Genomic DNA, 23,252 nt, shown 5'->3' on the forward strand with positions numbered 1-23,252 from the left:
CATCTATTGAACAGTCATCAGCCTCATTTCCTGGCCGAGAATTGATGCACCTCACATCAGCTGCCCAAACCCAGAAATGCCCAATCTATTTGTTCCTCTGCACAAAGTGAAACATGGTGTGTGTGTGTGTGTGTGTGTGTGTGTGTGTGCTTTACATTATTCAAAACCCGCTCCCAGGAGCTAAGGACTTCTACACAAACACTTCTGCAATGGCTACTCAAATGTGAACGTTGCATATTGTGAAAAATTGTTTGCAGACGTAGACTGGAATGGCATACAGTGCCCTCAACACACTGTCTTAACCCTTACTCTGTTTTGTTCGCCGACTGGCATGTTCACTGGCGTGCCTTCTCCCCCGATTGGCACAGATGTGTGGGAACTAATTGTCAATTAATAGAAGTAGATTAACTAATCCTCCAAATCTCTTTTGTATCACCACTACCTTCCTGCTGGGCTGAGGTGCATTGCTACACCGGAGTGTGCTTGCTAAATTTACAACTAGGTCATATTTGAATGGATTTCTGAATACTAATGAAAGTGCTTGGCAAATCATCCTTAGTGATTACCAGCAATTTTGTCAATTTTGATTAATAGTCAGGTAGGTAGCAAACTGTCAGCATTGTCTGGTGCAAATTCCTGTCACTGGAGTTACAAATTAGTACGTATAGGTATACATCTATGACATCAATACTCTTCTTAATCCAGAGGCTGTTAACATTTGTATTTAAAGACATCCAAACTGTTCATCTTCATTGTTGCACTTATTATCCGTGTGTTGTGGGCAACTGTTGTGCGCTGGTAAATTTGTGCAGTAATCCACAACAAGGCATTGTGATTGTTGACTCTTACTCTGAGTTTTAAAAATGTGAATTCACCCTGAATTTGATCTTGATGTGGTCCATTTTTTTTTTCTCTCTTCCTGAAAGGCTTCCCTGGACGGATCGATCACGTTCAAGTTGATTCCGGCTGACATGGACACAAAAAAGAGCCAATACAGCCAGGTGAGGGTACAAAAAAAATATAATAGTTGAAATTTCAGTGATTATGTTTTCTCCAGGACAGAGAGATTGGATGTAGAATCTGTGAAGCAAAGGCAAAAGATATGTCAAATAGTGGAGTGAAATTAGACAATCAAGTGAAGCAAGTATTAGGTAGAAGAACAACTTTGGATTTAATCATTTGAAATTCTCAACACATGTAGCATGGTGCCGTATCTGCACCTCAGAATAACCTCATTGATCATGCCGATATGGCATAGCACGCACAGAAATCAATCTCACCAGTGTTGCAAAGTGACTGGATATGTTCTTAGCCCCAAGAGTAACATGAGGGAATCAATTTCCGCAGAGGATGTGTTACAACTTAGTGTCCTTGATGAATGTTGCGCAGAGTCATGACGTAGAAAAAAAATACATATATTCATATTTCTTTTTGAGCGTATGTGAGCTTGGAGACATTGAGACAGCTGTAGAACATGAAGTAGCTATCTGCCTGTGCATTGTGCCACTGAATGAGTTTGCATCTTGTAAGCATTAACATTGCAGCATGCTCCTCATAACACAATGAATTTTAACAACTGACTAGAAGTGATGATGGTTTGCTCAGTCTGTGTGAAAAACAAGAGGTCAGAGGTCAAATCAGACAATGAATTGACCAATCTATTCAGTTTGGTTGCTTTCGTGTTCAACACTTAATTTTAGGACTGACATACCTTTCACACAGACACTCTATGCTTCACTTTACTGTGCATTTTGTGGATTTTACATTATGGTAGTATTGTAGAAGTGGAAATTAGCCCTTAGCCACTGAGGCAGCAGCAGGCTCTTTGCAGTATTTGCTCAATTGTCATGACTGTCCACTAAATTGAGAATACACAAAATTCATCATACCAGGCTGGCAAAAAAAAAAATACTCTTGTGAAAATTACCACTTTCACAGTAGTCCATGTTTCTAGTTATAGACTATAGCCCCCGGGAGAGATGTATATTGACCAGGTGGGGATAAACAAAATGCAAGACATTAGAGAATGCCATGTAATATGCCAAGACAGCCATAGAGAGCTATTATTTGTCTTAAAATGGGAAACTTGAGGATTCTTGTGCACATGTAAGTAAAGAAGCACCTATCTGGATTTCTCCTCTTTTTCTTCTTCTTCTTTTTCTTCTTCTTGAGCTCACCCTGAGCTTCAGGCTGGAAATAAATTTCTCAATTATCCTGTTCAATTGTAGAGCCTTTTTGTTAAACTTTAAAGCCATCATTTTAGCCCTTTTATTTTAAAGGTTTGTATCGTAAAGCCTTGTTGTTAATCTTTCAATTTTGTTATATTTTCCAGAAAGGCCTTTTTCATTAACCCTGTAATTCTTAGAGCTTTCAGCTTATTTGGCTTTTAAAACCTTTTAATTCTGATAAGAACATTGTTGTTAACCCTTTTCATTCTCAAAAGCCGTTGAAACCCTTATATTCTTCAAAAGTTCTCTTTGTTTGACCTTTAAATTGCAATACCATTTTTAACCTGACCATTTACAGATCCTTGAAGGCCCTTCGATTAATTTCTCTCTCTGTCACCAAATCAGTGAAACACAAATAAGTAATTGCTTTACATAAGTTATGTGAAGAAGCATGAATGTCCATATGCCCCTGTGAAAAACTACTGACAATTTGGTATAGGATACCATCAAGGGGCACCATAGGGAAATGCATTCAAGTCAAATTTGCCCTGAAATGCAGGTGAGCGTGGAGCTCCCTTTAGGTCTGACTCCTTGTTTTTTATTTATTTCAGACTACGTTTACCAACACTATTCAAATTTTGTCAATTCTGGACACTAGTGGTTATGTTACAATAAGAGTTTTATCTCAAAATGAGCTAAATCTATTCTTGTTAAGTTAAGATATTTATGATTAAGGCTGCTAAAAAATGCAAATGATAAGAAAATATGTGACCCTGCACCTCAAAACAAACAAAAAGTCGCCAGACAGGAATTTTTAGTGAAGACCATATTCTGAAAGAGCAGACTTTGACTTTAAAATGATGTATAACTCAAATCAAATGGACTCTCCTAACCTATCTAAATATTGGAAAGAAAGCACAAACTCAGGAAAAGTGTGAACTGAGAAAAGAGGCTCTGAAGTACAGTGTCTATTCAAGCGCTTAATCTTTACAAAACCGTGCTGGCTGTGCGATGAATGGGACAAAAAACAGGAAGTAAACCACCAGAGTAACAACAATGAAGGGATTATCAGATTAAAATGAAATTAAGCATGCCTCATTAACACATTCTGTCCATAATTAATGCCAACTTTCAAAGCAGTAGCACGATCCTTTTAAAAGTTATTAGAGTTGAAAGTGAAGAGTGTGGACAAGGTTTTTCAGAAATGAAAAAGGGATTCTAAAGACACACCTAATCACACTATTCTACCAAAAATGTTCGAGATAAACTGCTAAAAAAACACACTTTCCTGCCCATTTTATGATACCAAATTTTAGCATAATGTAAAAGAAGACCCGCTCTTTCAGAAAATATGAAAAAGTCAAGTTCGGGTAGGTTGACCCATTTCACTTATTTTCAGTCCTCACGCAAAATCAGTGCGTGCGACTTTATGTTCGTTTTGAGGTGCACGGTCATATATGGAATATATTTTATCATAACTTCTGGAATATTCCTTGTTATGTCACAAGTGAGGTATTACAGGAAAGATTTAACTTTGCCCCATCTGATGATGGACATACTTTGAAATGTTTCAAAATGGCACTTATAGCCCATTTTTGCAATGAAGCTCTTGAGTGGTTGTTGTGTAACACGTACCTAGTTTTGTCATGGAAATATCATTTGTATGCACTCTCACTAATCACATGACCAATTTTTCCCCGATCAATCCCCGCACGTGGCCTGTCACTGCCCCGTCCGCTGGTTCCTCACCCTTCCCGCCTCCACCACCTCCACCTCCTCCTCCTCCTCTCCCCCATCACTGCACGTCACACAATAGCTGAACTTTCACAGCTCACCACTTCCTGCCTTGGGCGGCGCTGCTGCCAATGGGTCGGCAGCGGACTTCACGACCGTTGATGATGGAAAGAAGGTTTGTTTACTTCGGACTAAACTCAGCCACTAACCAGCATGTTAAATCAGAGGCCTCTTCAGCTAGCATATACTGAATTTGGCTGTTGTAAAATTATGTGACCAGTTGCTACTTTACCCAGATAAAGTCAAAGACAATTAAGCAGAGAAATTGAAATAAAAAATATAAGAAATCAAATTGTGCTTTATTCATTTGTTAAAATTGAAATAACTCCTTGTCAAAATTACAGAGTTTAAAGATGTGTCAAAATTCTGTAACTATTTAGCTTGTTTGAAGCTTGTTCCAGGGGTGTTTGAAACTATCCTCTTCTTTAAATGCACTATTCCTTGCACCCTTCATCGTACCTACTCTCGAAGACAATTATCGCCTATTTTTTCTGTCTGGAGGGCATCTTTCTTAACATTGTTCTGTGTAAGTTTAATATTAAGACCTGGTATATGATTTTATCAGCTTGGAATCTGGGTAATTCAAGAATATTAAAGTTGAGTAATTGCTTTTTGGTGATTAAAATAGGCTTTCTTGGCAACAGGTCACATTTGAAATGGGACACTAAAGGTAAACATGTGTGGAAGGACAAAATATGTGTACCTCAACGCTTGCATCATGCATTTCATTAATTTTTGCATCTTCTATTGAATGAATTCCCATGTTAGACATTCATTTTAGCTTTTTGAAGGCTATGTACTAATGTACTAAGCAATATCACATCACAGTTGTTGCTGATCATGAAATGTATTCTGCCGTGGCAACCTGTGGCGGGATTGTAATTACAAATGATTAGTTTTTGGTGATGTAGGCAGATTTTAGCTACATTGGTCTGATAAAAATCATTGCCAGGAATGATATGCTAAAATGACTAAGCCTTCTGTGACTACGCTGTTCTGAATATGTTAGAGTAATCAGCTCCTTGTAGACCTGATTCTGTCTAAATTTTCCCCTCTGGTGAAATCATATTCTCCAGAGTTCTGAGTCATCACAAATAAAACAATTAATGAAGAAATATGCTGCACTAGGCATTGGAATGGAATGGGAATCCTGGTGAGAAATGGGCTGTGGCACTGGAAGTGGAATGGGGATGGCAATCCTAGTGTGAAATGGGTTTTGGCACTGGAATGGTGATGGCAATCTTAGTGTCAAATGAGATAGCAATCCTAGTATGAGATGGGCTGTGTCATCAAAATGGGGATGGCAATCCTAGCGTGTAATGGGATATCCATCCTAGTATGAAATGGGCTGTGTCACTGAAATGGGGCTGGCAATCCTAGTGTGAAATGGCCTTACTTCACAATCCAGCATCTTCCTTAATGCCTGTTGTCCTCCCACCACTCTCCGTGCAGGTCAAAATGCGGGCCCACTTTGACTACGACCCGTACAAGGACGAGCTGAATCCGTGCCCGGACGCCAGCATCTCATTCCGCAAGGGGGACATCCTGCACATCGTGGACCAGGACGACCCTCACTGGTGGCAGGCTAAGAAACTGGGGGACAAGGGGCTCAGGGCTGGCCTCATTCCTGGCAGACAGCTCCAAGAGAGGTCAGTGGGGTCAAGTCAATGATGTTATGCAATGAAGAGACTCCAAGCCTTCCCGCTTTTGGCAGGAGATCTCCCTGCTTTTAGGCCATTGTCTCAAAGTCGATATCTTCTGCTCTTTGACTTAAGAATGAAGTTCCCCTGCCCTGGCTGTATGTCCCTCTCCTAAGATGCATTTCTTCCACTTCATAACCGTTCTCTCACCAAACTTAGTTTGTCATGTATGATTTTTTAAAAAATAAAAAAATTAATAGATAATGCTATGATAGCACCAGAGTATCTACACAGATATAACCCTGGAACCTGGACCCCAGCTGCAAGTAACTTCGTGCTTGTGGTGTACACTACCGGCACATGATATTGTGAGCATATTTACGTGATAAAAATTCCAGTTTGCTAGGGGGTCCAGGCTGGAGAATCTCTGGTTCAGGAGATGGCTATGGATGGAGAATCTCTTTCTGATTCCTATATCCTTTCACTCCCAGGCAGCTATAAGAGATGCCAAAGGTCAAGTTGGTACTATACAATCTTGTTACAGCTTAGTAAATGTTTCATGATGTGATCATTAGTAACCATTGTATTTAAAGCTGGATAGGTTAGGGCAAAATTTCTGTTAACCCTATTTTAACATATAGCCGGATGTCAACTACAAGATTAAATTGTCATGCAATAGAGAAATGTTGATTTTATATTTTTTGATAAATTAATTATGCAAATTTACACATGAAATTATATTTTCACCTATAACTCCATCAAAAAGAATGAAGGATTTCTAAATTTTTGTGTCAGAGTTCCTCAAGACACATCAAACAATTTTCTTGTAAAAAAAATAGCGCAATCAAAATCAGTTTCTTTGTTTTTTATTGTTTTGTTAATTTCTTATCTATTTTATTGTTTTTTTCAACCTTTTGTTTTCTATTGTTTTTTGCCAAAATTTCTTGCAAGCACTTTTTCAAGCTAATCTACATTAGAATTGATTAATTTCAATGGACAAAAGTTGAAATAATCTAATTTATATCAATTAAACAAAAAAACACAATTTGCTTTGGATTTGCACACGAAATCATGAATTTGAGTGGTTTTCGGGTTGACATGCATATGCAAAACATTGCGCAACTTCGGAACGGTGCACCGGGACGTCGCAAATTTGGTCTCAAAATATGTGGGAGACTTCAATGAAAAAAGTCATAAAACGACGCAGCAAAATCTTTGCGCGTTGCGGAATCGTGGCGCGAAATGTCGAGGGGGGAGTTTCATTTTGACCCCCCCCCCCCCCCCCCTAGTTAAAATAGGGTTAAGGATATGCAGTATTTTCAGGTTGCAGTCAAATAACTGATACCTTTGGTTCTTGTATTGATTTCTGATTTGTTGCTGCAGGAGACTTGCCAACAAACGTTCCACCGTCAATGGCAATCTAGGGAGCAATACTTCTCTGGATTTGTCATTCAAGAACAGTAGTAAGTACATTGTTTGTCTGTCTGTCTGTCTGTCTGTCTGTCTGTCTGTCTGTCTGTCTGTCTGTTTGTTTGTTTGTTTGTTTGTTTGTTTCATTTTCCATCTAACAAGATGGCTGGATAGATGGTATTCAGCTGCACTGGCTAGTCTTTATGGGGTTCAGTTGTATGTATGTGTGGAGGGGGGAGGGTGGAAGTGGAGCTGGGACCTCATCAGAAGGTACATGTAGTATGCACCCTGCTCTTTGTGATGAATGAATGAATCGGGATCCTTTACGTGCATGGGTTGTGACTCTCTCACACATGGGAGCTCCATTTTATGTCCTATCTGAGGGACAAAGTGTTTTGCCTCTTGCCAGAAGGGACAGTATAGAACTACACAACATTGCTGAGCAAGACTCACCTGGACTTGAACCCACACCCAAACCTGAGCCATTCAAATGAAAGGCAGATATGCTAAGAACTATCAAGCCACCTCAGTGTCCCAACTGATGGTGCCAACTGAAGGTCTTCTGTTTTGTTTTTTAAGCCAATGGATGGATTTTTCTGCACATTGATCTATGTGGTCTCTTCAGGGTTCCCACAGTCATGGAAAATCCTGGAAAAATTTGTGGTCATAGAAAGTCAGGGAAAAGTCAGGGAATTTGGAAAATTTGTGAAAAGTCATGGAATTGCATTTACCTCTTGGCTATGGCAGCTTTCCAGTTTGTCGTGTCTCGCAACTCTCATACTCTGTGATCATACTCTGCTATTATAATTGGTGTTCATGATTTGCATTTTCCCCAGTTTTGTGACATCCCAAATTCTACATAACTCCCGGGACATATACTAATGATAATAGATGTACATGTCATGAGTAAGATAGTGGGTGGAACGGATGGCTATGAGGGGAGGTGGAGGCCAACATAACGTGTCTGATTTTGGAAATCGTGCCAGAAAGGAAGTCATGGAAAGCAGCAATTTAGTCATGGAAAAGTCATGGAAAAGTCATGGAATTCTGTTTTCAAATTTCTGGGGGAACCCTGTCTCTTGTTTAAATTTCTTTGTTGCTCACAAGCACAATAGTAGTGTCTCTTTGGAATGCTTGCATTCTATCACATGATCTATGTGGTCTCTTGTTTAAATTTCTTTGTTGCTCACAAGCACAATAGTAGTGTTTCATGAGAATGCTTGCATTCTATCACGAATGATGGAAGGGTTTTGAGATTATTTACAGAGGTATGTCATGTGTGCACAGTTAAAATCTTGCTAGAGAAACATTGTCAATGAAATTGTATTACGTAAATGTATAGATTGCCAGGTTTGTTCTCTGTTTATCCTGGGATTGCTTATTTGTATGTTGTGATGTGGTGTTAATGCGTGAGTATGGGTATGAAAGCACATTTAAAAGAAAAAATCCTAGTTACTTAATATTATACAAATTTCTCTTTCATGTACAATTTCTGTCTACATAGATTTCTTGACTAATAGATTCTTTTTATGGTATTTTTGTTCTTTGTCTAGGTGTAAGAATAAGTGCCAGAAGCAGCTTTAGAAGTAACAAGAGGAAAGTCAAGAAAGTGATGTACCAGGCCAGACAGAATGAAGGTACGTTTCCTGGTACTTTGTAAGTGTGCAATCAGGGAGGTGGAAAGAGCCACCTCCCTGGTGCAATGTGCTTGTCAAAGGTAAAGAAGAAACAAAAAAGGGAAGTTAAGTGTATCTGTATTTTCTCGTCATTAAATATGTGAGTTTGAAATATACATGAAGCCTTTGCTCAAATTTTCTTGAGAGGGAGCATCCCCTTAAAATACATTGTCTAGACGTAGGATTAGTGTCTCAGCTTTGTAGAGCCCCTAGACAGGTCTGGAATTGGTGTAGACCCTCATACCCTTGTTTGATTAGACATGGTTTGTCATATATATCCCCATGTGAATTCATATTCACATTGGATGGGGGTGAGGATTTTGGATGCAAACTGACACAACCTAGGGCTGTAGCTCCGGAAAGGTTGTGGAATTGACACTGTCGTATATTTTTGAGAGAAATTGTCAAAATTTGTCTGGAAAAACTGGTCACATGAACACCCTTCAGTGCTCTTGATCATTAGCTGAGGTCATCAACATAGCCTTACATAGAGCCCTAAGATAGAAACATTACTTTGAGAAAAGAAAGTGTGAATGTGTGCTAGTTTTCTGATTTAGTGAATTTTCAGTACAGGCTAGTTCTTGATTGTAAGATACCACAAGAACATGTAATAGACCCTGTAAATTCCAGGTCAAATCAATGAAAATTAAGTAACTATGAATATACATATTTATGCCTCCGCCACGAAGTGGTGCCGGAGGCATTATATTTTCGGGTTCTCCGTCCGTCCGTCCGTCCGTCCGTCCGTCCGTCTTTCCGTCCGTCCGTCCGTCCGTCCTTCCGTCCGTCCGTCCGTCCTTCCGTCCGTCCGTAATGAATTTTGTGGACAGGGTAACTACCAAAACCTTTTGAGGTATCCTAATGAAACTTGGCATGTATGTGTATTAGGGGGTGAAGTTGTGCCTATCAACTTTTGGGTGCACATGCTCAAGGTCAAAGGTCAAAAGGTCAAGGTCAAATGCTTAAAATTTTACTATTTCCCCCATATCTATGCAATGCCTGAAGATATTTTCTTGAAACTTAGTGTATACATGTACTACCCAATTAAGATTCTCTGGTGAAAGTTTGGGGTCATGAGGTCAAAAGGTCAAAGGTCAAAAGGTCAAGCAAAATGTTAAAATTTCACTTTTTTCTCTGTATCTTGGAAATTGTTCAAGGTATCTTCATGGAACATAGTATATATGCATCTACTGACTGGCAGTGGTTATCTAGGGAATTTAGGGTTCATGGGGTCAGGGGTCAAAGGTCAAGGGCAATACTTCAAAATTTTACTATTTTCCTTATATTTATGCAATGCCAGCAGGATTTTTTTTTAACTCGATGTGGGTATGCATGTATAAACCAATAGAGATTCTCTGGGATTTTTTTTTTTTGCCAAGAACGTCAAAGGTCAAAAGGTCAAAGATCAAGTGAAAGTGCTGAACTTACTTCTTTCTCCATATCTCGGAAGTGGCTCAAGTTATCTTGAAACCTAGTACATGCTGAATTTATGTATGTTCTGCCTGACAGTGATTCTCTTATAAATCAAAGGCCAGATGAAAATGATAACAATTTACTGTTCAATACAGAAATTGCGCTTTTTCTCCTTACCTTGAAAATTACTCAGTGCATAAACTTATGAAATGGTCAATGTCAAGTTAAAGTTCTTAAATCCCCAAATACATGCTCTCCTATTCATCCAATTAAACATAGGTCAAGGAAGGTAAACATTCAATACATTTGTGACAAACATGTCATTTTAATATTTTGCCAATTTTGTGAAAATGTAATCACACATTGTCCACATGTACTATAGACCTATTAGGAGAATCATGCATTATGGCGGAGGCATACCAGTCGCCATAGCGACATTTCTAGTTTTTAATATTTTCGAAATATTGGTGAATGATATAGATAAACAATGTAAAAATTATCATTTTCAAACTATATATATAATGAATTGACGTGCGCAGCAAATTCATTTTAATGAGGTTTTCATTGTGTATATCATTTGTTGAAAAGTATATGATGAAATTCATAAAGTCTTTTCATGAATCAGAAAATGTTTTCCTGCTGCGTCAGTAACTACAGATGAATACTTGTACCTTTGTGAATGATAACATGTCCTCTCTGATCTGAATATTGCCCTGAAGATTACGACACAGAGGAGGTTGTTACCTACGAGGAAGTCTCCCTCTACAAGGCTAGTCCATCAAGGCCCAGGCCCATTGTGCTTATTGGTAAGTGGAGGTGCAGAGACATGAGGGGCCCTGTGTCACTCATTGATCAAATAAGGCACAGGTCCAGTGCTGGTAGACTTACTGCTTCAAGGATTCAGTTTGAGCCAAGGGGCATTATAATGTCACCTCAGACAAGGCCTAAAACTTATATCCTCAGCGGACAACTTTGTCGGACGAAATGCTTCATGAAATGCCCCCAGGTCAAATACAACCATTGCTCAGATATGGCCCAATACCATAGATTGTTTGGTCAAGGCCCAGAACACTGTACTGATTGTAAGTTGAGCCTTGGAGCCATTGCTGAACCGATGATTGCTTAGTCAATGCTTAGGTGCATTATGTCCAACACAAATCCTTCTCAGCAGGACTTTGTCTATTTACTGTATTTACTGCTATGTTTACACCAATATGTACATACAAAAACTTAAAATTTCCTGGTGATGAGGTTTGTCACTGCATTTACTCAAATAGCTCTTGAACCATGTACCAGAAAGCATCTCATTGTTATTTCCTTTCAGCCATTCATTAACCCCATGAATTGACTTTCAGTTTCAAAAATTGCATTCACTGTATTTGCCAGATTTTCAAAGTGGCATTGTGAAATGTGCATGCAGTAATGTCAAACAAATAGAATTTTGTTACACATGTTAATATAGGAAAGAAGATGACTCAGTTGGCCCAAAGTTGGTTCTTCTTCTTAATCTACAAATTAAGACATTCCCTGACATGTTGCATTGTAAAAAAAAGAAATAAATAAGAAAAGAAAAAAAAAAGAAGTTCATACCTATAAGACTGATGCGGAACTATTGTCATTTTATTAACTCTTATGATCTTTTAGGTCCACCTGGCGTGGGACGCAATGAGTTAAAGAGGAGACTGCTCGCCTGTGATCCTGATACCTTTGGAAGTGCAATCCCCCGTAAGTTACAGTGCCTTTTATGTCATTTTCTTTCTTTTCAAATCAGAAGCATGAGGGTGAAACAGCGCCTCTGATCTTAGAATATCACTGTCCCACTTTATTTTATAATAGGCAGTGTTAGAGTTATGTGGTAATGATGCATATATTTCAGAGCGGGAGCATAGATATATTCTCCCCTGCACTCTGTGGGTTGTTAATGTGATATTCTTGGAAGGTTTCAGTTTTGAAATTGAACAGGGAAACACAATGCCAGAGATGTGGGATTAAATTTTGCTCAATCATGATGAAGGGATTGTATTGTGCAAATGATTGTCTTTCTTTTCTGGCAGTTCGGAGAAATGCACATACTTCAAAGAGAAAAGTATATAATCTCAAACCAATTTGTCTGACTTTCACAGATTTGAGGGGAATTTAAGTCTAGTTAGATGATAGTTGCCAAAAGGGTTAGCAGTCGCAAAGTGAAATATTTGGTAATTAAGGGTAAGTTGCTAAGTATCAAGCGAAAGAAAGAGTATTTGCAAAGATAGTTTTACATTTGAAGAGATTAAAGGTTTGTAGAGCTGTAACCTCCTGTTATGTTATTATCATCCCCAAATGATGAAAGTTTTCTGTATGATGCTAAAGTGTTTATCATTTGTTGCATGTTGCGACTGCAGACACCTCGAGGCCAAGACGGATCATGGAAGAAGATGGCACCGAATATTACTTCATCTCCCGCGATGTCATGGAGACCGCCATTCAGGAAAACCGCCTCATCGAGTACGGGGAGTACAAGGGTCATCTCTATGGCACCAGTATCCTAGCAACCAAGAGACTGGTCGATGAAGGCCGGACGTGCTTGCTGTGTGTGCATCCACAGGTAGGATAATTGTACTCTGGGAATCTTAAAAGTACCAGACATTTGATTTCTGCATGATGCCTACACCTTGAGATAGGATGATATTGCTTTGAGAATCATACAGATTCCAGACATTTGATTTTGATTTCTGCATCTACAATATTATAGATGCCAACACCTGCATTGGCCAGCGATTGAAGAGGATTTCTTTAATTATTGTCTTTTTCTGAGATCTGTGTGATGACAGACACCTATGAAAATTGCAAAGCACTGAAGTATATTAACAATCCTGATTGGGATATCTACTGAAATGCAACTAATTCAAGATGACCTTGTGCAACTTGAAGTACAAACAGAAATATGTACAAAATGCCTTTGATTTTTATACCTGGTTCTGTGCAACATAGCTTATTGCTCAGCCAGGATAACCAGAGATAACTACCACAGGTACTATTTGCAACATGCAATTCTACTATTCTTTAAACAAAAAAAGAATATACAGGTAGGCATATCTCATAGGTTTTTTAGACAAATCTTACATACATAGTTATCTGAGATGCCATTTGAACAGAGTGGGGTTTTCTTGTGTTTGTTTGTTTGTTTGTTTGTTTGTACTTTTGTGTGGCTTGTATTGTGCCTGTCTTCCATTAAAGTTTATCAGCTTCACCTTTCACTGACTGTGATGTGTTGTCTCTTGCAGGCCCTGAAGATCTTAAAGAACTCTGGACTGAAGCCTTACGTCATATACGTCAAACCGCCCTCGCTTGACGCCTTGCGTGCTACAAGAATGTCGCAGAAAGCCATGGTGACTGTAGAGAAGACGCACACGAGACCCTTCATGGTATGTTGTGATGCTAGAGAGACTTTACTGTGCCCTCAGTTTAAAAGGATGGTATAGTATTGGTTGAGATGAGGATTCAACTTATAACTTTTTGCGAGATACTAGAAACTACTTTATGACATGTTAAAGAGCATACAATTCTAAGTGGAATTCAAAGTTTATTTGATGAAAAGCAGTTTTGCAGTGGCTGAGATATAATGATAATAATAATAATAATAAGTAACACCTTATATAGCACTTGATACTGACATTTCTAAGTGCATTGATACGGAAAGAATATTAAATCAAAATACAGCATTATGTACGTATAATATAACAACAACAACAAAATTAGGATTGAGTAAATAGATAAGTTTTCAGCAATGATTTATCCAAAAACAAAGTTAAACAAAACAATCCTAATAAAAGGTGGGTTCCATCGATTGAAGATCAATTCTCTCTCCCATGCTACCAGGGCCCCGTTTTATCAAAAGATAAAATCGATTTTAAATTTCATTACCACAAGACTTCCATAGACTTACAGTTGAAATCAACTAAATAATCAATTCTAACTCTTCATAAAACAGGGCCCAGGTCTTTAATTGCAGTTTAAGGCGGTCATATCAGTAACGTGAGGATGAGATGTTGGTACAGAGTGCAAATTACCGGCTTCTAAAAAAAAAAGATTGAGAATGTACTCATCAGTTGGATGCTTTCGCTTCTCCGCTTTGTCTTTCAGGACGAGGACCTCGTGAACATGATCCAGGTCGGTAGGCGCATGGAGACGATGTACCAGCATTACTTTGACTACACCATCGTCAACGACAACCTGCAGCGAACCTTCATGGAGCTCAAATCGGTCATCTCGCGAGTCCAGACACAGGAGCAGTGGGTGCCGAGCAAGTGGCTGAGATAGACCCAAAAAAAAAAAAAGAAGTCTCTTCACCGTGGACCTAGAACCTTTTCCCACAATGAAAGTCTACCATAGTCCTAGTCCCGCTTGTTAGTTCTAGACTGTCATGTATATGTGAATGGGAGTCATTCTTAGGCAGCCACTTTGATCTGATGTTTCCCCTTAAGCCTTTGCCTGTGCACACATTGTTAGTAAAATTTGCATCGCTCTGCATGTCGGTGGCCAAACTGCTGTAGCAAGTTTGTGTTTCAGAATGAAATGACTATGTGTTAGTATAAACTGACTCTTGTCTTCTTATACACAAGTGCCATGGGGGAAAAAAAAAGAGAGAATTCTGAAGTTCCCGCTCCTAATATCCAAGAACTGCTCAAGTGAACAAGAAGAAGACAGTTAGAGTAGAAGCTCGTTTATATTTTGTAGTGAAATCAAAAGTTTAACACCTATTTCAGTTAAGAAGAAGACTGTTTTTATGCACTGAGAATAGACTGAGTCTACTGGATGTGCCCCTACAGCATCACACACATGTTGCTGTGCAGTATTCCAGCATACCCAGAAAATAGTGTATGGATCAGTGATCAATGGTTCGTATGTATGACAGATATTATTTTGCAATAATCTTTGAATGTATGTAGCATACAGATTGTACCCTATATAGCCAGATTAACCTTCTTGGGGCTTCATGGGTAATTGCATTGACTGTGATACAGAATAACATAGTTCTTATGTGTTCAACTTATGACAGTTTGTGCTAGTGGCTTTGATGGTTAGACCGTGTCGTCAAGTTTGCATAAGAGGCCTGGGGAATGAATGATAGTAGCGATGACAGTGTCTTAATATGCAAACCTTTCTTCCAAGTTAACCAAAGCACTCAGTAAGCTGCTGTATTTTACCAAGGCATTGAGAAGGTTTTATGGCACACTGAGTGTTGGTCACTTGTAGTACTCGACAGCTATTATTAGACTCTGCCCACTGCTTTCATCATGTGATATTGGCAGCTCTTCTTGTATGGAATCCATTCACTCCCAAGTTAGAAAGCGTAACACAAGCAAACTGAAAATTACGGTGTGATTCAAATTGTTTACACAAGGACATGAAGTGTTGCATTCACTGAATGATGTCTCAGTGTGACAGTAAGTTAATGACATGAGCAAGCCTTTGCATCAAAAACCATTTTGCAGTAGATTTAGAGCACAAATGTTTTATCTGTATAGTGGAATGGATATACCATAACACAGTCAAGGGATAGACTTGATGTATCGTTACCAAGGCAACAGATGTTGTATGTGTGTGAAGAAGTTTCCCATGACACTGTAACTGCAAGAGAAATAGTTTGAGAGGTTATTGCCAATATCAGAATGAGCAATGTAGGATGTGCATGCGCTACTTACCAATAGGCCAACATCTTTTCTTTTTGTCATAGATACATCATATATCTCATGGCTGCTGTGAATCAGAAAACAACAATCATAGTCAAGATTTATCACATAACTGAATTTGCATAATAATCACTAACCAATTCATCTTCGGAGATCATACAATTCATCTTTCCGTATTTTCAGTAATATGTGATGTATCTCACTGCTGTTTTGAGTCGAAAGGAACCATCATTGTCAACAATATATTTATATCAAGCAACTAAATTGTCTTGATTATCACCCTTGCAAACGCAATTAGTCATGCAGTGCAATTATGCAGGAGGAAGACACTTCATAGAACTTTAATCATAATTTCTGCCTTTGTGCAAGATGATGTTGATATGATGTACATTATGAAAGTGCCTGGTAACATTTAAACAAGGAGCAACAACGTCATTGTAACTAGTAAAATAAAAGCCCATCCTTCCCAAATTTGCATTAATATCCTTTAAGTCATAGACCTCCTGATCTACAAGTATAAAAGTGAAAAGTGTTCTTCGCTGTTTTCATAATGTTGATATGTGTGTGGGCCAGCGTTACTCGCATGAGCCAACGCTCTTTGATGCCAACCCATCAAATATTCATTAATTAGGAAAATCACCCCAAATTTATTGGTCCATAGAAAACACAGACAATACTGAGGTAGTGTATACATTGTATATTTAAATTAGAAAAGGGTGCGCAGAAAGACCCCTTCTTCCAAGGCCCAGGAGATGATCCTTGACCACGCCCACTGTGTGATGTGCTCTCAGGCAAAGCTCTTACTCCTTGCCAGCTCCTGATGTGTGCAGCGCTGCATTAGTCATGATCCTGTCATTGAAATAGACCTAGTGTGAGCAGAACTCGCCGGACCAGGGTAGGCTTTGATGTCGAGTCAGCTGCTAGGCTCGCTTCCCCCTGTCTTAATGTGTATTCAAGAGTGCATATAATGCCTGGATGTGTAATCAGTCAGTCAGTCAAAATATCATTTATTAATCCAGCTACATAGGTATGCATTCTCAGCTGTACATGTTTACCAGTATGTCCCAGAAAGGCCCACCTGCTTCTTCCCCTTAATGTAGTGGCAGTAGTTTATAGCACAGCTCACATTGTTTTCACATTTAAGTTTGCCTGTTCATACTTAAACCATTGCATGCCTAGATGTGTGGAATGCTGGTTAGTGGACGATCTGAGTTGCCAATATGTGGCTTATGACATATAAATCATGAACTTAACCTGTGCATAATTTTGTATACACAGAAAAATGATATATGATATAGCTATATGAAGCATTTTAATGTGTAATATCTGTATGTATATTGTTGGTGCATATGCTAGAAAATGTTGATATGTGTGTACATGGGAGTAAAACTCTGCTGGTGTTATTGATGTTGTTTTAATGAGTTAAGAGTAAGGTGTGGGCGGAGATACGCCTTTGCTGCATGACAGGCTTCCTATACCTTCTTTATAGTCATCAAGGTACCTGCTGTGTCATGGACTTGTGACGTTATTGCACTGCCATGTAGTTGTAGTATTCCACATATGTTTTCCTGGGGCGTCTCGCCACAAATGAAATCTCTATTAGAGTCAATAATGTCCACATTATTGGCATATCATTAAGTAAATTTTGATTGACTTTAATTAGGGAAAAGTATCCATGCACTCGTACCAACTTCCGTAAAATTCAGTATCAAGAAATGTCTCTGCTTGCATTTTGATACAGTACAAAAAATTATCTGTTAGTTCTTACTGTAGTCCAGTTGAGCTCACGTTATTATTCCATATTTGTTAAGTGAAGGTGAAAAAATCTGATCAGGTGGATAGAATTTTCAGAGGAGAAACATCAAGGATGCTTGCTCATTTCCAAATGAAATCATAGAAATTGAAATTAAGCACAGTTACCATTTTTTTTTTTGCAGTAATTATATGACTCTTTGTTTTCATCAAGATATGCCTTTAACTAGTGCTATTAATATGCCAAACACAACAAACTTAAATGTACTGATGCATTGCCATAGGTTTTGTTAATTATGTGTAAATTGCACACTGTCATTCTTGATAAAAGTCAGGTGCCTTTTCATTATAGTGGTAATTTACCAAGAAAAAAAAAAAGCATTTGGTAATAGGAAGGAAAACATGGTGTCAAGGAGCTGGGAAGGCAAGGAATGTTACAAGTCTCCATCAAACATTTTGTTAGATAAGATCTTAGCTTCATATTTGATATACAAATGAGAGGTACAGTTGATGCTTCAGATAATTTTCTTAAAAGAATGAATTTCTCAAGCAGTTGTGTGCTGGAAAATGTTTCATTTATGTTTTAGTCAGTGTACAGCACTACAATGTGACTTGATAGACAAAGTTGTCTGTGGCAAATGTTTACTTGATAAATGAAAGATTTTAAAAAAATGTTTACTTGATGACTTTGCTAGGACATATTATTTATTTCAAGCATTGATACACCAGTAACAAATCTGTATACTGTCCGCTGACATTCATCCTGTTTGTTTTATGCAAATCAATGATTCTGCTCTGTATATTTTGTAATTATTTGCAGTTTTTGTTCACTTTTAGCCTTTTTGTTTTGTATGTTTTTGTTTAGTGTGTATGGTACAGAAAGCAACTGTCTTTTAAAAGTGTAATACAATTTGATAGTATTATCATATAACTTATTGATATATTTAGAATTGATATGCTACTAATTTACACAGAAGCCCATTTATTTTACAGTCAGTTGATGCAGTTTTGTTATGATGAGACTAACAGAGCAGGAACACTCAGAATGGATATAATTGCTCATTCACTTGTGTAAAAACTGTCCATATTTCACAACTAGATATTGTCATGTATTCCATGGCTAGACTGTAGTGTGTGGGCATGTCTTCATTGATATGTTACTGTAACTCCTCTTGTCCATTTAATAGTTGAGAATAATTTAGATCATTCCCTTGTCAGTTTTGTGAATACCGGGTAGTAAAATGTAAAAGTTGTATTCATATAGTATTTTTAAAATATAGCAGAATACTTGTGACCACGCATACAATTAATCTATTCATCACATAGTTCAGTTGGTATTTGACTCAGCTGGTAGTTTTACAAATATGACAACTTCCATTGTGCAGAGATAAGCATTTTGCATGGTCTGTTCATGGAGGTACATAGCTCTATGGCTTGACCCCACATATGTCCCTTTCAATTCTTATTGTGACGGTTTGATCTTTACGGGATATTAATCAAACCATGAAGTAAGCAATGCCTGTACAGTGGCATCATATCACAAATTTAAAATTCAAGTGGGAATGAAAACAAGGAGGGCCAAATATGTTTCCTTTTAAACCATTTGCTGCTTTGAGAATATGATATGAAATAACATACTAAAATTTATAGATTTAATCTGGACTCCTTGTTTATCTTCTATTTTTCCTCCCTCTTAGTCCTCTGTTTTGTTTTGTGTTTTGAAACCTCATGTCTCCAAATTTCAATCAACAATGTAATTTTACATGTCTCAGAAAAGACTTGTGTTGAAGTCAGCTGTATGTTTTACACCATACCAAGTTCAGACTGTTAGGTGTTGCTTATCACTTTCTCTATTCATACTTTGTCTCCCTTGTAATTTGTGTTTTGCTGATACGCAGGAAGTACAAGAATTTACATACAGGCATGAAACGGGCTGTAGCAATATTTTACTTGTGAATTGTTTCTAATTTGACAACAGTATTATTTACTGTGGTTTAGTATATACAAGACTTGTTGGACTGCTGCTCAGTTGTGTTTGGGGTTTTTTTTACATTCGATAGATGAACTTGTCAGGCTTTATATTTGAATAAATATTTTACGCAAAAATACTTTTAGCATTCTGGTGCACAATCATGATTCCAAATTCAGCACTTACCGAGTGTTAGTTCAAATTGTTGTATTCTTCAAACACTCCCTGTAGGCGATACAATTTGCTCTGAGTGCATATGCTTCACAGTATTTTAACATTTTCTCGCACCAAAAATGGCATTTAGGTAAACATTACCATTCATTGCAAACTACTGTCCATAGATATACTGAAATACAGTTAATCATCATAAGTTTCAAGAGACCTAGGTAATGGTAAAGCTACACACATGCATCACTGCTTACTGTCAGTTCTGTGTTATGAAAGCAATGTAACGTTTAGTTTGAAATATATGTATTCACATTTCTTGCCTCTGTATTCAATTACAATTACCAAGAAAGAAAATGTGGTCGATTCAAACAAATGAAAAAAAAAAAAAACAGAGACTTACGGCTTGCCAGGATGTATGCAAGCAGTTATGCTATTTTGGCCAATATTATCTGTACACAGCTTCCGGGCAAACTTATGTCAGTATTAGTGGTCAAGTTCATAGAATTATTGAGAGCTTCAACTTACAGTGGAGATGAGTGCGAATGGCACAGTCATTATTCATGTTGCAAATGCATCAGTCGAGATAAGTTTCTTTCACATTTAATTTCTGTGATGCAAAGTAATATTCCTGGTGCATTGTGAAGTGCTTTATGAGAAGAGTGGTTGGAGATATGCACATTTTTTTTTAAAATCTCCCATCCTTATATTTGTACAGAGAAAGTGAGTATCGGCATTTGGATTTTTTGTTGTTGTCATGGAACAAATTATGAAATATGCTAGATGTACATTGCCATTGTAAGGCCCTGTGTGTACATTCATTTCCATGTGCCCGATGCATTAGTGTAAGAAGTCATCACTTATATTATATCAATGTCAGTTGTCATGGATACAAATAAAATTATGCTCTAACACTGCGACTCTTCACCTAGAATGCTTGAGTGCTTATTCTGTACGGCATTCTGTAACTATGCACATTACAGCAACTGCAATGAATATTAAAGTGAAAACATAGTTCTGGAAAGGATTGGAGAACCCATCTTGCACCATTTCATATTTGCTTGAAATCCATCGAAAGTGTCTTCCAAGAAACCTACGTGGATGAAGCGATTTGCCGGGATGATGAGCTGTTTTGGAGTATTTTGAAATCTAAAATAAAAGTTGGTATACCAACTTTTATTCCAGAAGGATCCAGGCTAACTTGGTCTCAGGGACAACTTGGCCCTATTTCAGACGATTTACATGCAGTTCGTGATCGCCATACTTTATACGTAGACGAACGTTCATCTTGTATGAGCTCCAAAGAGGTTCTTAACCCATAACTTCGACCAGCCAGAATGCGAAGCGATCCCATTGTACAACACTGTACAATCCAAAACAAAAATCCAAAAAGAAAACTCAGCCCCCTGATAAAGCGAGGCCAAGTTGTTGCCGAGTCCAAGTTAGCCTGGCCCCGTTCTGAGATTGAGACTTAGCGAACCTTTTTGGTTAATATTTTGCATTTCCATCATTACCCAACGAATATCTTGTTATAACAGCATTATTTCACACATTTCTTAGGCATAAGTGCACATTTTGGAGCAAAATTTAACAATTCTGCAAGTTTACTACCAGAACCATGTTTTACCTTTAAACACTTTGAATTGATGCACTGGTCTTGTGATGTCTGGTTTACAAATGAAGAGCTTAAATGAAAAAAAAAAAAAAAAGATACCTGTATATCCACTTTCAGCTCACCTGAGCCAAAGTGACCCATTGTGATCACTCTTCTTCTGGAGTCCATTGTCTGTTGTGCTTAAACATTTTCATCTTCTTCTTGAAAACCCCATGTACCAAACTTGGCCAGTAGCATTCTTAGGAGGCCTTAATTGTTAATTTTCATCTCCTTATTTGTCGTGCCTTCAGTATTATATTGCAGCACCACAATCCCTCTCTTCTTTCTTATTTCAAAACAACAACAACAACAATCTTGGAACAGTCTCCCCACAAATATCCAATCAGCAGTTAACACAGATCAATTAAAAAAAAACTGTTGAAAATATATTTGTTCCAAAAGTAAGACCTCTTTATAGCTTGTACTTAATTCCACTGCTAGTGATCTGACAACTTTAAAGTCATTGTTTATTTGTTTTGCTTTGTCCTTTCTCTATTTTGTTTTGTTCTGTAAATATTGCTGATTTCTTGTATTTTGTTATTGTTGAAGTGCTTTGCGTCTGTTTAGAAAAAGTGCTACATAAGTATTGGTTATTATTATCATTGGACTGATTTTGCTTAATTTGTTGAAATTTACACCTTGCTCCCCCTGGGGGCCCCAAGGCGGCATGTTTTAATTGTCTTGCGTAAATCGAAATTCGCGTGACTGAGTCAAAGGGTTTTCTCCATTCACTTTGAATTTGATTTATAAAAGCGAGGTTGATAGTAGATATTGTTGATCGAGAAGGCAATTTTCCCCTTCTCCTTTTTAAATTCTTTCGTGACGACAATCGCTCTTACTGCTCTTTGTTCCATTTAGCTAAATTGAAGTTCCTTCCGATCACTCGACCCAATATATGCAAGCCATTCAGTCGGTGAAACAACAAAATCCAATGAAAAGAGCGCATTGTCATTATTGAGAGTTGTCAGTTCATTGTCATCGGCGTCCATTGTATGTGGGCCTATACTTGTACGATATGATGATACAATGAAGAATTTCCCAATATGTAATCATGGGTTCATCATCCTTGACCGGCATTTGATATACGCTTGTAAGACTATAGCTTTGTCAAAACATCATCTAACTCTCACGTCCATTACTCCTGGGCTTTACACAGCAATACTCAAAATGTTTTGCATACTTATGAATTTCCTTTGTTTTGCGGTATAACGTTAATAACCATATATGGGCTGGTTTTCTTTCAAAATTTATATTCATATATTTCTGTTGGAGATAGAAATGAATGAATGGATGAATGAATGAATGAATGAATGAATTACGTAATTAAGTAATTAATTAATTAATTAATTAATTAATGGATGGACGAACGAATCAAACTTGTAGAAACATCGGTGGAATGCAGTATTATTCTTTTTGCATGCTGCTAAAGTATACTATTATGTACTAGAGGTATACTATTAACAGGACAGTGCAGCTGTAATGGATGACAGCGAATCTCATCTCTTGAATAGGAGGTCTCGAGTGTATATATATATATATATATATATATATATATATATATATATATATATATATATATATGTATATGTATATATATATATATATATATATATATATATATATATATATATATATATATATATATATATTAAATGACTTTCATTCTTCCTTGAGCAATCCCTACACTTTTTAAAGGCGATATGACATGGATTTATACATCTATTTAGGCCTGCAATGACCACTAAGTTTGAAAGTTAGGAAAATACCCAGACACAGGTTTCCAAAGTCGCTCGTGAAACACTTCCATGTTCAAAGTTGCTTTAATCAAAGTAGTAAAATGAGACAAGCATAAGCATAAAAGTCTTTTGAATCGGGCACAAAGGCCCCGACAGTTCAAAATGAAAATTCCCATGTTGTCATGAAAGAATGGTCCACCGAG

General features: G+C 37.7%; 1 protein-coding gene across 4 annotated transcripts in view; it reads left to right on the forward strand.

Annotated features, from left to right (window-relative positions):
- Positions 1-15,452, forward strand: part of LOC139716917 (MAGUK p55 subfamily member 7-like) — a 97,835-nt gene extending 82,383 nt beyond the window's left edge. For 3 of the 4 annotated variants that reach the window (XM_071628436.1, XM_071628437.1, XM_071628438.1), the window contains 10 exons: positions 927-1,001; positions 3,985-4,077; positions 5,415-5,611; positions 6,986-7,065; positions 8,566-8,649; positions 10,821-10,907; positions 11,746-11,826; positions 12,483-12,685; positions 13,365-13,505; positions 14,224-15,452. In XM_071628436.1, the coding sequence (XP_071484537.1) occupies positions 927-1,001; positions 3,985-4,077; positions 5,415-5,611; positions 6,986-7,065; positions 8,566-8,649; positions 10,821-10,907; positions 11,746-11,826; positions 12,483-12,685; positions 13,365-13,505; positions 14,224-14,400 (1,218 nt within the window). In that variant the 3' untranslated portion in view covers positions 14,401-15,452. The remainder of the gene's footprint in view (positions 1-926; positions 1,002-3,984; positions 4,078-5,414; positions 5,612-6,985; positions 7,066-8,565; positions 8,650-10,820; positions 10,908-11,745; positions 11,827-12,482; positions 12,686-13,364; positions 13,506-14,223) is intronic. The other variant, XM_071628439.1, reaches the window with a different exon arrangement.
- Positions 15,453-23,252: the final 7,800 nt, after the last annotated feature.

This window comes from Diadema antillarum, unplaced genomic scaffold (genome assembly GCF_040938485.1).
Source record: "Diadema antillarum isolate AM-2024a unplaced genomic scaffold, OU_Dant_1.0 scf00000071, whole genome shotgun sequence".
Taxonomy (NCBI): domain Eukaryota; kingdom Metazoa; phylum Echinodermata; class Echinoidea; order Diadematoida; family Diadematidae; genus Diadema; species Diadema antillarum.